The sequence below is a fragment of the Pteropus medius genome, unplaced genomic scaffold (genome assembly GCF_902729225.1).
Source record: "Pteropus medius unplaced genomic scaffold, Ma_sr-lr_union100, whole genome shotgun sequence".
Taxonomy (NCBI): Eukaryota; Metazoa; Chordata; class Mammalia; order Chiroptera; family Pteropodidae; genus Pteropus; species Pteropus medius.
This window is the reverse complement of record NW_024344240.1, coordinates 15,590,545-15,606,546: the sequence shown is the minus strand read 5'-3', so window position 1 is coordinate 15,606,546 and position 16,002 is coordinate 15,590,545. Positions and strand designations below refer to the sequence as shown.

The 16,002-nt window shown below is 35.5% G+C and overlaps 1 protein-coding gene across 3 annotated transcripts in view; it reads left to right on the top strand.

The window, feature by feature from the left end:
• The window catches only part of KITLG (KIT ligand), an 83,512-nt gene that overhangs the window by 42,106 nt on the left and 25,404 nt on the right, over positions 1–16,002 (top strand). For all 3 annotated transcript variants that reach the window (XM_039869011.1, XM_039869009.1, XM_039869008.1), the window contains one exon: positions 4,445–4,507. In XM_039869011.1, coding sequence (XP_039724945.1) covers positions 4,445–4,507 — 63 coding nt within the window. The remainder of the gene's footprint in view (positions 1–4,444; positions 4,508–16,002) is intronic.

Genomic DNA, 16,002 nt, shown 5'->3' with positions numbered 1-16,002 from the left:
TACAGTGTCAAGGAAATCATGAGTTACTTCTACAGCATTTTGATTCTTACCTAGAACTTGGGAGTGTCTCACCAACGACGTCTAAGCAACCACTGATTTCAAGACGTTTGAGGATCTCGATGACATTTGAATCATGAGATCCAAAGTTTTTTTTAGATCCACGATCTAGAAAGTTAAATATTCTGACCTTGAGTTCTTTTTCTCCCGAGTCCAGGTACCTGCAGGGTATGGTATGCAGCCCATGCCTGTGTGACTGGCAAAGACTTTTTCTTGGCCAATATCAGCCTTTTCTCATGCTCCCTCCCTCCCCATGCCACTGATACGATCAATTCTTAAGACATCCAAAGATAGTAAATGGGCCCAACTAATAAAGTGAGCCCATCCTCAAGTAACCTGTTTTAGGAGTTTTACACGTTTTACAATCTGGCATGGTATGGTATTGACATCTTTGTACTCCAAACTACAAAGCTCGGTAGGATAATTTGGCCTTTAGTAAAATTTTCCATCAGTTAAGTTCCATTTTATTTATTTATTTTTGCCCTGGACCTTTTTTACTAGAGTAGATTTGTTTTCAAAATCTGTAGCCTTGGTTACTTATCCACTTAACCTACCAACAGGATACTTTCCTAAAATCTAAACCGTGTTTCTGCTCTTTTCAGCTTCCAGTCTCTGTATCTACTGAACGCTGTTCATAACTTTTCTACTCGTCTTCTAAACTGCTCCCTATCACTCGTTGTTTTCTCCTGGCTCCAATCCATCCTTCCAGACTAATCTTCCTAACTTACAAGTCAGTTCCCTCTTAAACTAAACATTCAGTATGGTGCTCCTGCTTAACACGAGAAAAATAATAGACTGGATTTTTAGTAATTATCTCGTTTACTCCCTTCATTTTACAGACAAGGAGTAGAAGTTCCACAGAGAGAAAGAGATGTACCTAAGACAGAAGTGACTTGCTGTAGGGCTCTGGTGGTAGAACTGCTCCCACTGACTTCACTGCGTCCCCTTGGGCCTCCTTAGCCCAACATTCAGGTCCCTCTCTACTGTGGCTTTCCTGGAATATTTCTTACCTCTTTTCTTAAGGAGCCTGATTTTTCTGTCCTTGGTCTCCCAAAGGTACCATGCGCTTTCCCATTTTGTCTTTGCATATGACCCTTCCTCCCTAGGCTAATGTCTCACTCCTTTGCAATTAATAATAAACTCATAGTCATTCACATGCCATGCTGAAGCACTAAGTATTTTAATGTTATTTAATTCTCCTTTAGTCTTTAAAAATCCACTAGCTAGATTCTCTTATGTTTTCATTTTACACACGTGGAAACTGAAGCTAAAGTAGGTTAAATTAGCCACCCAAGATCTCCAAGTCAGTGTGTGGCAGGGCCTGCATTTAACCTGAGCTGTGTGTTGCCAGAACTTGTGCTCTGACTCTTAACAGCAAACTAACTACCTCAAAGGAACATTTTGGAAGTTCCAGGCCAAAGGCTCCCTCTGCTCTATCAGACTTTCCACAGTGATCAGTATCCATCACAGAAGCTGAATTTATCACAAGGTTATCTGTGCTTTCAAAATGCTATTTAACATGCCATAAGTGCTTACAAAGTAATATAATTCATGAACTGACCATAAAAATCTACAACCTCACTTCCTAAGTTCTCTTCCAAATGTAATTGGAAAGGAACCAATGCAAGGCAAGAAAGTAATGAAGGGGAAAGAGACTGCTCTGTAGATAACTGTGCTGAGACCAGCACAGATCTTACCTCCACCAGGAACTCCTGATACCTGTGACCTTGAGATGACAGTCAGCCTCTCTGAGCCTCCATGTCTTCATCTGTAAAGTAGGCTTAATGGTATATATCTTGTGGGATTGTGGTAGAGACCATATGTTAAAACTTCTTATAAATTGTAAAGCATTTTTCAAGAATAGTTCTGGTTTTCAGTCCCATTAGAAATTAAATATCAATAAATCAGTTTAATGCAGTAATTATTTTATTATATACCCCCTCAGTGGTAAGGTGTGGAGATTTCAGTGTATTGGTCAGAAAACTTTTTGTAAGGTTTCTTTGACTTCTTTGAACCACTTTTTTACATAAATTAATAAAATGGAATTGACCAGCATATCCCTTACAGTTTCTCTGCTCTTTAGGTGTATGTAGTCAGATCCTAAGTTTTCTGAATACTGATTTGATCAATTTTATATTTCTTTTTTGATTATGTAAGTTAAGCTTAAAAGAGGGCTGGATTGTCAAGCAGTTTGTGTTCAGAAGAAGTGCCACTTCTTGCCATGTTTCTCCATGTGGAATGGCTTTAATTTACATGGTTGGTTCATAATAAAATAGAATGTTGCTGCTCAGTCTGATTCCAGCCTTGACACCTGAAAAGGTGTTAGTTGTGTCTTTGCCACCAAGGCTTACATAAAATGAATGAGTCATTTTGTATGTCAAATACGAAGATCCAAAAGACAAAAGAAATTATGGAAGCATGGTGAGAAGTTTGAGAGGACGAAAGTTAAGTGTAAAGAGCAAGAATATAACCTCTAAATTAAAAATAAAAAATACCACTTTCTGTGGCAGCCCAGACACGTTTTCAATAAGTGGCAAAGATTCTACTATTTTATTAATTCATTGAGGATGGCATGAGGAGGGATGATGGTAAGCCTCATGAGTGGAAAATGCCCAGGATGAGTATGCAGAGAGGAGGTGGAAACAAAATGGAGTTAAGAGGCAAGGGAGGCTCTGCTGTCAGAGATCTGAGTTCTAGTGCAGACTTAACACAAAGTAGCTGTGTGACCTTGGTCAAGTTCCTTCACCTCTTTGTACCTCATTCATCTGTTAATCAGAGATGATATGTCACAGGGATCTGAAGACTGGGTGCGATCATACAACGTAAGCTCTTAATGAACACAGTGCCTGGCCCATAGTAGATATTTGGTGTTAGGCTCGAGGCTGAGATGAGTGAGTGTGAGGTGGCACTGCTAGGGGCAGAATGGGAGTGAACACAGTGGGTTCAGTTACTGCCTTGACTTCCCTTTGACTACTTATTTTCAATCCGTGGTTGGCAATCAATATATGCAAAGGGCTGACCAGCAGTTATACGTGGATTTTCAACCCTGCAGGGGCTAGCATTCCTAATCCCCGCGTTGTTCAAGGGTCAGCTGTATTTACTTATTATGCCTTTGTCTGGATTATTTTCTCACCAAATTGTTCTCAGATTCTAGAAGCTGTTGGCAAGGTCAAGAGGAAACATGGATTGTGTTATGGGAGAATTGTCAGAGATGACCTAGTTCAGCAAACACGCACAAGATCCTAGCTTACTATGGGGAAGAGTAAAGTTTTTAGAGACAGGAAGAAAGGAAGATAAGTCTGCAAAAGCAGACTTTTACATTGTACATTCTTTGAAGACCCAGTGTGGGCTAAATCAGTTGTTGGCTATATTATTCAGATGGGAATTTTAACAGTGCCAGAAGGCTGGGGTGAAAGAGTTGGTGCTGTATGTAGGAAAGGATTTGAAGAACCTAGAACTCTGTATGCCTTGAAGTCTCAGTATGGATTGAGTGTTTATGATGTGTTTGCCACATTCAGTTATCTCAGTTTATGACTATTTGACATGAGTCCTTGGACTCCATTTTATAGATAAGAGAAACCAAAGTACAGAGTTTAGATTTGTTTTAAATTTCCTGGTTCCAAATAAAGTTAATTGTTCAATTTTTGCCACAATGACTGATAAAAGTGTGATAGATATATTTTTAAACCCTTTAAAAGAAACCAGGTAAACATTTGAGGCATCTCAAATGTTTCTTCCTAGGTAAGCGGATTAAATTATATCACAGAACTGAGTTTTTCTAAATTATTTAAATTATAAAGCATCTTTATTTCACAAGTAGCATTGTTCTTTTGAAGTTTCACAGACCCTTTTTCCCAAGAACAATATAGAACAGTAGTTCTCAAACTTGAGCACTCATCATTTTGAGTAAGATTCCGTAGGTCTGGTGTGGCTTGAGAATTTGCATTTCTAACAGGTTCCCTGGTGATGTCGACGTTATTTATCACTTTGAGAACCACTGACAAGAAAAATATATTGTATTCCTGATCCTGCGGAGGAACAAGTAGTAAAATAGTCCTGGAAGGGAATTCTAAGACCACAGATGGCAATCGAAGTTCATTCAGATCATGTTTCTAAAGCTCTGTAGGTTATGTACTTAGCCACCCATAACTGAATTTGGAGTTCAAAAGATTTGCATCATCACCTACTTTATTTTTAGAGATTGCTTTGATTACAAAGGAAATCAAGAATGAAAAATTACTATATATGTAAATATTAAAATTCCATGGTAATTTAAAAACATAACAGGTTTGTATGTGTTTTTCTTCAAGACACAGAAAACAGTATGATTAGGTGATATATATGGATTTTCTTACAGTCTTATTTTTCCTTTTTTTGTTCTCTGTAGGTGGCAAATCTTCCAAAAGACTATAAGATAACCCTCAAATATGTCCCCGGAATGGACATTTTGGTATGTAATCTGTACATTTCTGAGTTTCATTTTAGTAGCTGATAAGAGATGAGGTGATCGTGTTAACATAGGAAATTAGCTGTCATTTAGGTATTTGCTAATTGTCAGAATTTGAAGAAGGTATCTTTGGAATTTGACTTACATAGTTTTATTCCTCAAACAACTGCTAAATTTTAGTCATGGATGAACATTTCAGAACTTGTGTCCTAGATCTGTACTCCTAAAGTGACTAAGATCATCTTCCTTGGAGCTTGCCACAAATTTCTCTTTTTGCTTTAGTCTCTCCCCAACAAGACTTGACTGTAAAATTACGTAAATTCTTTTTTATATCTGAAAAGGTCCTGTATAAAAGTCTCTTTCCAATTTAACTTGAACACAAAATATTTTATCTCAGAATTTATTAGCTTTGTGATAGATTCTTAGAATCTTACAATAAAAACACGAGGTTATGATTATAAATACTTTATTAGTGCAACCAAGAAATCATTTTTCTAATTACCTATTAGATTCATATATGAAGAAATATTTCAAGCATGGGGAATAATGTAATGCCTGTGTACCCATCACATAGCTTGTCAGACCTTATCACTATGCGATATTTGCTTCAAATATATTTTTTTTAATAACGAAACATTATAAATATAGCAAAATCCCCTGGATGCCCCTTTCCTATCTCCAGTAGTCCCTACGTTGTCTCTTAGGGACGTATTTATCTCTTAGAAACAAATATTCTGAGCTGGAATTTTTCATTTCAAAGCATGATTTTAGGACTTGGCATGAAGATAGCCTCCCCCGAAGTCGCGTAGAGCAAAACAGCACACAGTAACCCTCATGCTCTTATACTTTTATTGCAAACTGTGCATCTATACATAAGAGTATATTTTTGCATATTTTCATATCTTATGTTAATGCCACTATACTTCATATACTACTTTGCAACTTGCTCATATTTTGTAACATGCCTTTGGCATATAACATGTTGCTCCATGTTGATTCATTTTCACTACTATATTGTATTAATTTCAAACCATTCGGGTTACCCTACTCTGGAAGTTGACATCTTCCTTAATTTACCACTTACTATACATCTACCTTGTGCAGGTTGTCTTAGGCTTTGAGTGATATTGTGGATGAGTCCATCAAAATTATTACCAGTTTAAGTGTGCTTAAGCACATCACTGAGTGCTTGTGCTTAAAAAGTCTTTCAAAGACTATAAGGTTATTTCAAGAGAATGTCAGAGGCATAATTCTTTTCATTAGTTCATGCTCTAAGGCTTATTTTACTTTGAACATGTTATCTTCCTGTCGAACCAGTTATCTTGAAGTCTAGCTCTGTTTTACTGGATTAGGGAGAGTTCTCTGGAAATAGGAATGTAAAATTATAGCCTGAAAGTTAATTAATCATTCGTTCACTCAGGCAGCAAGTATTTGTTTAGGAAAAGCTATGGAAATAGCACTTCACCACACACTTTAAGAAACAAACACATGTCAATTTAAAAACTTCAGTAATACCTGGGGAGAAATTATTTGGTGTTTATCAAAATGATTTCACATATTTATCTCCTTGGATGGTTAGCAAAACCCTGTGAGGAAGGCAGGATAGATAGCTAAGGTAACTCCTAGCCTACAAATGATACTGATACACAGAGGTTTACAACTCTTCTCCCCCTCCCCCAAGTAATTTTGCCCAAGGTTGTATAACTAGAGAATGACAGTCTTACAAAGAAACCCAGGCCATGTGACTTAACCCTGGGTTACAGAATGTGGTTATCTAAATAATTACACTTGCATGGGGAAAAATATTCTAGTGAAGCATCTAAGTAATAAAGGCACACCCTGCTCTGGATTGTGGAAGCACTTTAGGCCTCCGATTGCCAAATTCACTCAAAGTAATCATGCAGCTCTTTGAAAAACAAGTGTTAAATTGAAAATAATAAAATAGATTATTGTGTGCTGATATAATCACAGATTGTGCCAAATCACAGATTTCAGTATTGACTGGTGATAGCAAGAGCCAAGCTTGTAAAAATAAAGCCGATTCATTGCCACACGTTTTTTTCTTGTTTCTGTAATTGAGAAAAGTCCACTATTATTTGATCTTGGCAAATCGTCCTGGCACAACTGGAGTAACTCTGTTCTTGGCTACCACAATTGGCAAGAAAAACAAGCGCATGCATATGGCTTTGGGCAGAAACATGGTCTAAAGCTTTGTTTTACCTTCATTTTAAAATGGTAGTTTCTGCCAAGATCAGAGGAGTTTCCCAGTGGACCGGCCCCTAGTTATTTGTCAGTGGTCAGAGTCCCAGCTGCTTTATCTTTTGTCTTTAAAATATAAACGGTAGAGTGGGAATCAAAATGGGTACCAGAAAAATTCTCTGAGGCCAAAGCAATAAAATTCTGCCTGAGGCCCTGGGCAGAAGAAAGTTCTAGAAGAGAATACACTATGTTTTACTTTTTGTTTTAAAAATCAGATAAATACTCCTGAAAAAGAAAGGCTACTTTTCTAAGGGCTTTCTTAGAAAATTACCTAGCAGGTTCTTTTTCTCAAATAGTAGGGTGTAATCAAACAGTTGATATTTAAATCTAAGGATAATTACCAATTCTGTTTAAACTCTTTGAAGCTATAATATTGCCAGACTCTTAAGATTTTTTAAGCTCCTAACCTAAAAAAAATCCTAAACATTTCTGAGCCTTTCCATTTACTAGTAATGTCATCGTAGAAAGAACAGAAATTGAACTGCTGAGTTTGTGCTACACGTCTGCAGTCGTTTTCATGTCAATAAAATGACAAACTATGAGTTGCTTATGGTATTTGAGTAAAAAATTCTTTATCAGTTTTTAATTAAAGTTAAATTATATGTTTTAACTATTTGGAAATAATTTCAAACTTACAGAAAAGCTGTACAATACCCACTTACTTTTTAATCTAGATTCATCTAACATTGCCTTGTTTGCTTTACTAGATGCTTGCTTTCCTTGTGCACATGTGTTTATTATTTTCTAAACCCCTTAAGACATCTCTGTTTACTCCTAAATACTTCAGTGTGTATTTCCTCAGTAAATGATTTTCTCTTACACAACCACAGTGTGGTTGTCAGCTTCATTAAGTTTAGGAATAACTGAAATACTTAAATCTACTAGCTGTATTTCAGTTTTATCAACTCTTTTTGTTTGTTTTTGGCACTTCTTCAAGCACAAGAACCAATCTAGGATCAAGATTTGCATTTTTATATCAACCGTGATAGGCAGACTAATGTTTCCTCAAAGATGTCTTATGCTCTTAATATAATACCTGACATGGCAAAAGGGACTTTGAAGATGTAATTAAGGATTTTGAGATGGGGAAAGTATTCCGGATGATCCAGGTGGACCCAGTCTCCTCCCGTGAATCTTTATAAGAGGGAAGGCAGGAGTGTCAGAGCCAGAGAGAGGGGTTTGTAGATATTATATTGCTGGCTTTGAAAAGGAGGAAGGGGACAGAAGCCTCTGGAAAAGGCAAGGAAAGGGATTCTCCTGTAGAGACTCTAAATGAAACATAGCACCATTGAACGCCTTGACCTAATAAGACCTGTTTTGGACTCCTGACCTCAAGAACCGTAAAATAATAAAATTGTGCTTTTCTAAGTCCACTTAAAAAATTAGTTTGTGGAAACTAATTCATCATGTCTCTTTAGTCTCCTTTAAGAGTTCCTCAGACTTTCTTTGTATTTATGATAGTGAAATTTTTAGTAATGTAGCCCTCCCCTTTAAATAAAGCGTTTTCTCTTCGAAACATTTGATGTTTCTTAATGGTTATATTCATTATGCATTCCAAGCTTCTAAACTAAATAAATGATATTCCTCAGGTTATCACATCCAGAGGCACACGATGTCTAAATTCTCATCCTGGTGCTGTTCTGACCACCTGGTTAAGGTGTTCCACTGTTTCTGTATTTACTTATTAGCAGCTAAGAAGCAGCCTTTGGGGAGATACTTTCAGACCATGTACAATTCCTCATCAAAGTTCCGCCCACAGATTTCACATCTATTGATGATTCTTACCTGGACCAGTCTTTACTCCCTGAGGTACAAATTTGGCCTGAACAGAACCCACAAGATTATTATGAGGAGGTGAATGCCTGTCACTCATCACACAATGTCTGCACCTCAACATTATTATCTTCTTTTAGATAGGTGTGCATTTCATAAAAGGTCTTAGGTGTAAGAGGTGTGTCATGCAATTTTGAGGAATCATGGTTTCCTTCACGGTTTCCTTAAACCTTCAGAAGGTTATACTACTTTGATTGAGTCATTTCCAGATTCAAGAACTCTCATTGTTCCTAATGACAGAAGGCTGATAGCCAGATTTCTGAATCTGATATTCCTGACTCTCCACAGTCTTGCCTCACCCTAACCACCTCATCTTAATACTTGTTATTCCCCAATACAGACCCCCCCACCCTAGCCAGGTGCGTTCCTCCTTCTAAAATCACCATGCTTATTCTTAGCTCCAAGACTGTTTAGTTCTACCTCATTTTGCCAGGGATGCCCTTTCCTCTCCTGTTTACTCATCCAAATTCTACCAGCGGAATCACACAATATTTTGGGGCTAAAAACATCTTAATGGACATCTCCTCCAAGGTCAGTTTAAAATCCCTCTTTCTTACAAGGCTATTTACTGTTGTTCCAGACCTGCTGTTTCTTTCTTGTATCATTGCAAAAATTGACATCACTCCTTACAGTGCTTCTGCTTGGCGCTGGGGAGTGCCAAGTGCTCAGCAATACCATGTGGTGTCTCCTCTGTGGACCTTACCTTTTAGTTCATTATCTCAGAAGTTCTATAGAATCAGTACAGAAACTATTCATTTTGGGTACCTGATCATATACTACTTACATAGCTGTTTAAAATTGTACATGTTATGTATTTGTCTCAGGGTATTGTTGTAAAGAGATAGGAAAACTCTGAGATACACTATACATACAATAAACGTCAGATGTCATCATTATTGTTTTGTTATATTTTCTCTTTTTACTGTATTTTATTTATCTAAAGATTAGGGATTAAATCTGTCCCTTGTATTTCCTCACCATTCAAGTAGGTAGTAGCTATTCAAGAACTACTTACCAGTCAGCATTTAACTGTTGGCAAAAAAGGTCTGATTTTCAAATGTTGGAAGAGCTCATCTTGTTTGAGACTCCCTTGTTTCTTACTAACAGTAATGAACTTAAATTTGACAACAGGAAGTCCCATTATTCTAAGGATACTGAAAAATAGCATTCCAGTCAAGGGCAAGGATGCAGGTAGGCCTCATAAAAGGACTCCAGCCAGGATTGGAAAGCTACTGACTTTGTCTTTCCTCATCTCTAAATCTGTGCCTCATTCTGTTCTGTCTGTTTCAGTCACCTGGTGGAATGTAACTGTCTCAGAGCTTTCAGATTTTCAGGTTACAGTTTTGGACCTGCTCAGAGACTAATTATTAGTTCCTATCACCACTACCAGTTTTGGGAAATGACTTTCTGATTGGCCCATCTGGCTCAGGTAGTCTACCACTGTTCAATCATCTGTGGCCGCAAGGCAATTTCACTAGTTCTAAGTATGGATTCCGAGGGTTGACTCTGGAGTACTTCCTAAAGAAATAGAAACCAGACAGGTAGACACTGTACTCATCTATTTCTACCTCCCATATAATAACATTTCTTAAAAGGGTACGTCTAAAATGTTAGCTAAATTAATAGAATATAGCATCGAATGGTATTTTTAAGTGGCTCTTTCATGTGTTTAAACTAGAGGGCCCATCTTACTAAGTGATTATATTAAGATGCTGTTCAGAACATCTAGACCATTACTTTCTTGATAGAAATACAACAGAAGCCATATATGTAATCTTGAATTGTCCAGTAGCTACATTTAAAAAAAAAAAAAACCTAAAAAAGAACAGGTGGAATTAAGTATAATAAATTTTATCTAGTCCAGTGTATCTAAAATGTTATCATTTCACCTTACAATTGATATAAAATTATTAATGGAATAGTTTACATTTTTTATATTTGAAACCTGGGTATTTCATACCTACAGCATATTCCAGTTCAGACACTAAAATTTCATCAGAAATACTCCATATTTAGTCCCATTTTCATGAAGTTTACAATTGAAAATCCAGATTCACGTACCTAGCTCATTTAAACATACTTAAAAGTTTTCTAATCACTAAATCAAATATCGATTTTAAAATTTAAACAAATCGAAGTTAAGTAAAATTAAAATTTTAGTTCTTCAGTCACACTAGCCACATTTTAAGTAATAAGTAGCCACAGTTGGCTAATGGCCCTCATGTTGACTAGCAAAGATTAGACAGATCCCTTTATTTCACAGATAGAGAAACTGAAGCTCTAAATAGATTAACTAACTTGTCTAAAATCACAAAGTGTGTTAACAGAGTTGAGACTGGAAAATAAGCCTCTAGTTCATCATTGCTGCCCTCACCTCCCCATGCGTTTTCTTCTTCACTGTGCTATTTTGTGTCTGGCTCGGGGACCATTTATAGACCTGCCCTGGGAAACAACACATATTTATAGTGTTTGGGCTGATTACCATCTGAATCAGATTGAGGTTTCTACATCACTTTAATTCAAACAAGAAAATGCGATGTTAGAATGCCTAAAATGAACACTGAAAACCCAGTTGTTTAGAGAAAGGACTAAAATAAATCACAACAAAACCCAGCTCATCCAGAAGGGAGTTAAGATTTTGGAGAATATACACTAGTGATGTGAGCACACGGTATTTTGCAGAGTGCTTTTATAGGAATGTTTTAAATTTGCCTGTCCATGGAATGTTTGAGAGAGGCAGAGGATTGTCCTCTTTCTAGTCCTAAGAGTAAAAAACAGGAGAAGAGAGTTCATTAATGGCAATTGACATTTGCTGTTTGGTTGTGATGATTGCTCAGAGAAATTTGCTTTCATCAGTAGAATTCTAGATTCATTGAAATGAGACAAAAGGAGTCATTTCCATTCTCAGAGATCTCTTAATTGAGCCTAAAGAAGGACCAGTGCATTTGGCTCAGATATGAGACCACAAGAATCATGGTGAACCCGGCAGAAAAAAATACTCATTGATGAAAGAACTAGGCGAGTACTGGAGAGTGTTGGTTCCTCATGTTTCTTTGTTTAAATGTGCGGGTAACCTTTTCACTGCTCTAAGCCTTTGTTTTCCCATTTATGAAATTGGTGGGACTGAACCATATGGTGTTCAGTATCCCTTCCAGATCTAAACTATTGTGATTCTAATGGCATGGCTCTAGATTCTTTTGATTTGCTCAGCTGGAGGTAAATGCTGGAAGCACAAGAGGAATGAAAGGAATGCTTTGTGCCCTGGGCATTCTTACCTCTAATTCTGGCAAGACTGAGGTTTGACACACATTAAAGAAAACAAAACAGAAACATTCAAACTGGGTGGTAATGCTGGTAATTAGATTAGTTGAATTAGAAGACTGGGCCAATACTTTCTGTTACTATTCCTCAGAGGCCTCAGAGTATGAGCCAGTGCTTTTGTCTCTCAGAATCGCTAATGGATATTTTACCTCAACTCCTTTGTAGGGAACTACCGTAGGACCACTAAGGAAGCACACAGGTTTCTGTAGGAATAATACCAAATGGAAAGTGGTGCCAAGTGCATCCACGGGGAAATGTTATACAGCAGGTCTTTGAATTTCATTTGATGTTGTTTCATTATTATAATGTTGATGAGATGCCATAGAACTTAACCCTGGTTAAATATAAATGTAAGTGTAAATAAAAAATATATATAAAAATAAATATAAGCTAATTAGCCTATATTATAATTGGTTTCATTATATTTCATTTCTCTTAAAGTCACAGAACCTATTAACAATGTTAAGTGAGGACTTACTGTAGTATATCTTGCCCACATTTAGTTTCTAATTCCATAAAGCTTATAGTGACTGTTCTTAGAGATTCTCTCTGCATCTAAGACCAATGCAGAATAATGTATCAGATTCTTTCAACTAATAAACCAGAACAGTTTCTTGAATGAAGCAGAATGAGGAACAGGAGAATGCATGCTAGATATAGGAATTCCCCAAAATGTTTTCAAAGCACACAATTTATTTCAGCCTGGGTCTCGAATTTACCAATTCTGGGACAGCAGAGGTGTTATATCACACATCTTATGAAATTTTTATATCATCTATTTTATATGTAGTTTTAGAACATGCATGGTTATTTTCATTGTTGGTCTTCAAAAGTGTTCATGTACCTAGTTATGTTTAGAATGCTTTTAATTATACTAGCTATTATATCTTTTATTCAATCAATTAGTTCAATCATTAATTTGGTGCTCGTGGCACTTTAAAATCCCTTAGAAAGTTTACAGTTTTAAACCAGATCTTCAGTGGTAGGAGCGTGCTAGCCAGTCAAGGATATTGATTCAATAGCATTGATTCAATTAGCATTCTAGAATGACACGTTTTAAATATAGAGGAATATAAAGGATATATTGTCTCAGTAGTCCTAGCTACAGCTGCTGTAATTAATCTAGAAAATGTAAGACAGAAGCTACCAAGAAAGAAGGTAAGAAATTTGAGAGTATGGAGTTAAGGAAAACCCAGACAAGTTTTCTCTTTCAAAGCAAGGACTATATATCTTTTTGTATGTATATATATATAGGGGTGAATAAAACTAAATTATATGTACTTCAGGAATTTGAAAGGTATTCATTATGTCACCACTTTGACTGTGGCTTTATCAGATTTCCTAATCCTTCACATTCTTCTAGTGAAATAAAGAACATTACATCTTATATTCTTCTATTGAATGTTTGAGTTAATATTTACACAGAACTATTTAAATTTAAAATGGTCTCTGAAAGATAAGAAATATTGTCCATAGTTACCGTTATTAAGGCAAAGGGAAAATAAAATACATTTGTGAACTTCACAACCTTTAATCATCCATTTCCTGATCATAATCTTGGAAGAGCTGAAAAACAGACAAACCTCCTATCATCTCACACATGAAATATTTAGTTTACCATGTTGTGTTCTCTTTGCAAATCATTGGCTATATTTAATTAAAAAGAAAATACAAAACTGCTTGACGTTCTAGTCAAAACTGGTTTCCTCTCTTGCAGGCAGACAAGTCAGAACTGGCTAATATTTAATATTATTTGTTTACCTCAGTTTTATCTTTAATAAATCCAAGAACCTTAAAGAGCTAAAATATAACTATTTAAACAAATTAATGAAAATATAGAACTTTGAATTTATTATAGTGTCTTTCCCAAGGAAATTATGGCAAGAATGAATAATGAATGAAATACAATTACAGAACTTTGAGAAATATATTTTTCAGCAGTATAGTCCAGAAGTTCATACCACAGCTATGAATGAATTGTTCATTACTTTAAAAGGACAGATATTGGGCTAGGATTAGATTATGAAAGTTGCACGATTTAACTATAAGAAATTACAGGTTTAACTTTGAAAATTGTACTAGAAAGAGTTGATTGCCTGTATCGTTCTTGATAGGTATGTGTGGGTGTAGTTATAGCTAAATTAGAACTTGAATGCAGAATATAAACATGGAGTTCAGTTGAAAATAGAAATAAATAGAATTGTCAACAAGAAGTGGAGTTCCCAGTTTAAAAATAAGATACATATAAACAAAATATTTTTTACTTTTACCACAAAAAAGTAGAGGAAAAAGAACCTGTTTATTTAAAGCAAGACCATAGTAACAAAAGGAATACCCTAGTTCAATTCAAAATAAGAGAATTTAATTTTGGTTTTTCCATGTCGGAAGATCCAGGAAAAGGATAGCTAGACAAATGTACTCAAAGAGTGGAGCAAGGAAAAAGTTTGAGATTAATACATGGATTCTGCTTGCCACAGAAAAATTTGCAGTTACAATAGAATTAACTATTTGGTGAAGGCTCTTCTACCATGTAAATGCTATTTAAACTGTATTTATAGTATGTGCTGTATTCCATATTCTAGGAAATCGGCCCTTGGTTGATGAGTTTAATGCAATGGCCTAATTAAATTAATTTCCACTGGAGAGTTGTTTATTCTGCTATCTAAAGCTAGAGCCAACAATCCTAAAAGTTTTGAATGCCTCTGGGAATTAGAGCTTAACTATCTGTAGATAAACAAGTTTCTTTTGGCTGTATTATATTAAAACTGTTCTGTTAAATGAATATAAGATGGCCCCTTTGTATTTAGAATAAATGTAGAATAAATAAATTATTTGACTTTTCCCCACTTTGTTGGTAAGTAGATAGTGGTTTGATTCATTTTACATGGCATCATGTAAACAGTTACTCTCTATGACTGCAGTACAACAGATGTTATATTAAATTATTTAAGATCTTAATAAGCCAAGTCAATTAGCTGTCCGTAATAATTGTCTTATTTTTCTCACTGTAATGTATTAGAGTTTAAAAAAATAAATCAGAGCCTCTACTGAAAAGATAATGTTAATATATTATCTTTTTAGTATAATATATCATACTAAACATAGAGTTGCGTGTAGTGCCAGATGGGCTCTAGAATAATTGGGAAGATCACTTCATGGATTGTATAAATGTCTAACTTTTTAAAATTTAAAATAAAACTAAAAAAAGAATTACCTTTTTCCATTGGGGTTTTCTGAGAATTGATGAGAAAAAGCTGTGAAGTTTTTTTGGTGACTTATTAAAATATTTTTTATATATACAAACTTATGACCAATTACATTTTAAGTAATATCACATTATTTAAAAAATATTAAACTCCATCCTAATATTCTGAGAAGCTCTTCCTAATAATCTAAACCTTTATTGATCCACAGCCATTTATAGCAGGGGTCAGCAACTATATCCCACAGGCCAGATCCAGTCCAGTGCCTGATTTTGTATGGCCAGCCAGCCGAGATTGATTTTTACATATGAGCATTTGGAGTCTATTTGATGATAGAAAATGCTGACTTTGAACTCCATCTAAGCAAAATGTTGACCCAAAATAAAGAATTCCATTTTCTTGTTAGCAGACCATATTACAAAATAAATTCAGTTATTATGCAAAATAAATTCTATTCAAATATTATTACATTTTTAGTTTTGTAATAAAAATTTTGTGGAAATTTGTTTTCTCTTGTGTAAACATATGCAAACATAATATCCTTGATTTTTACCTCCTGGCATGCAAAGCCTAAAATATTTACTGTCTGGCTTTTTACATAAAATATGGTCCCCTGAGTGTATTTTTTATCATTCATTCATTTTTGATTCACTCATGCATCAGTTCAGCAAATAGTTTCTGAGCAAATCTCACATGCCAGACACTGTTCCTAGGCACACCATGAGGAAAAAGATTTTATAAAAATACTGCCCTCGTGAAACTTACATTCAAATTATATACATTATCTCCTCACAATTACCTTATTCTGTTATTCCCATTCTAGAGATAGGCAAAGTGAGGTTCAGAGAATTTATGCAGCTTACTATACATAGTCTCTCAGCT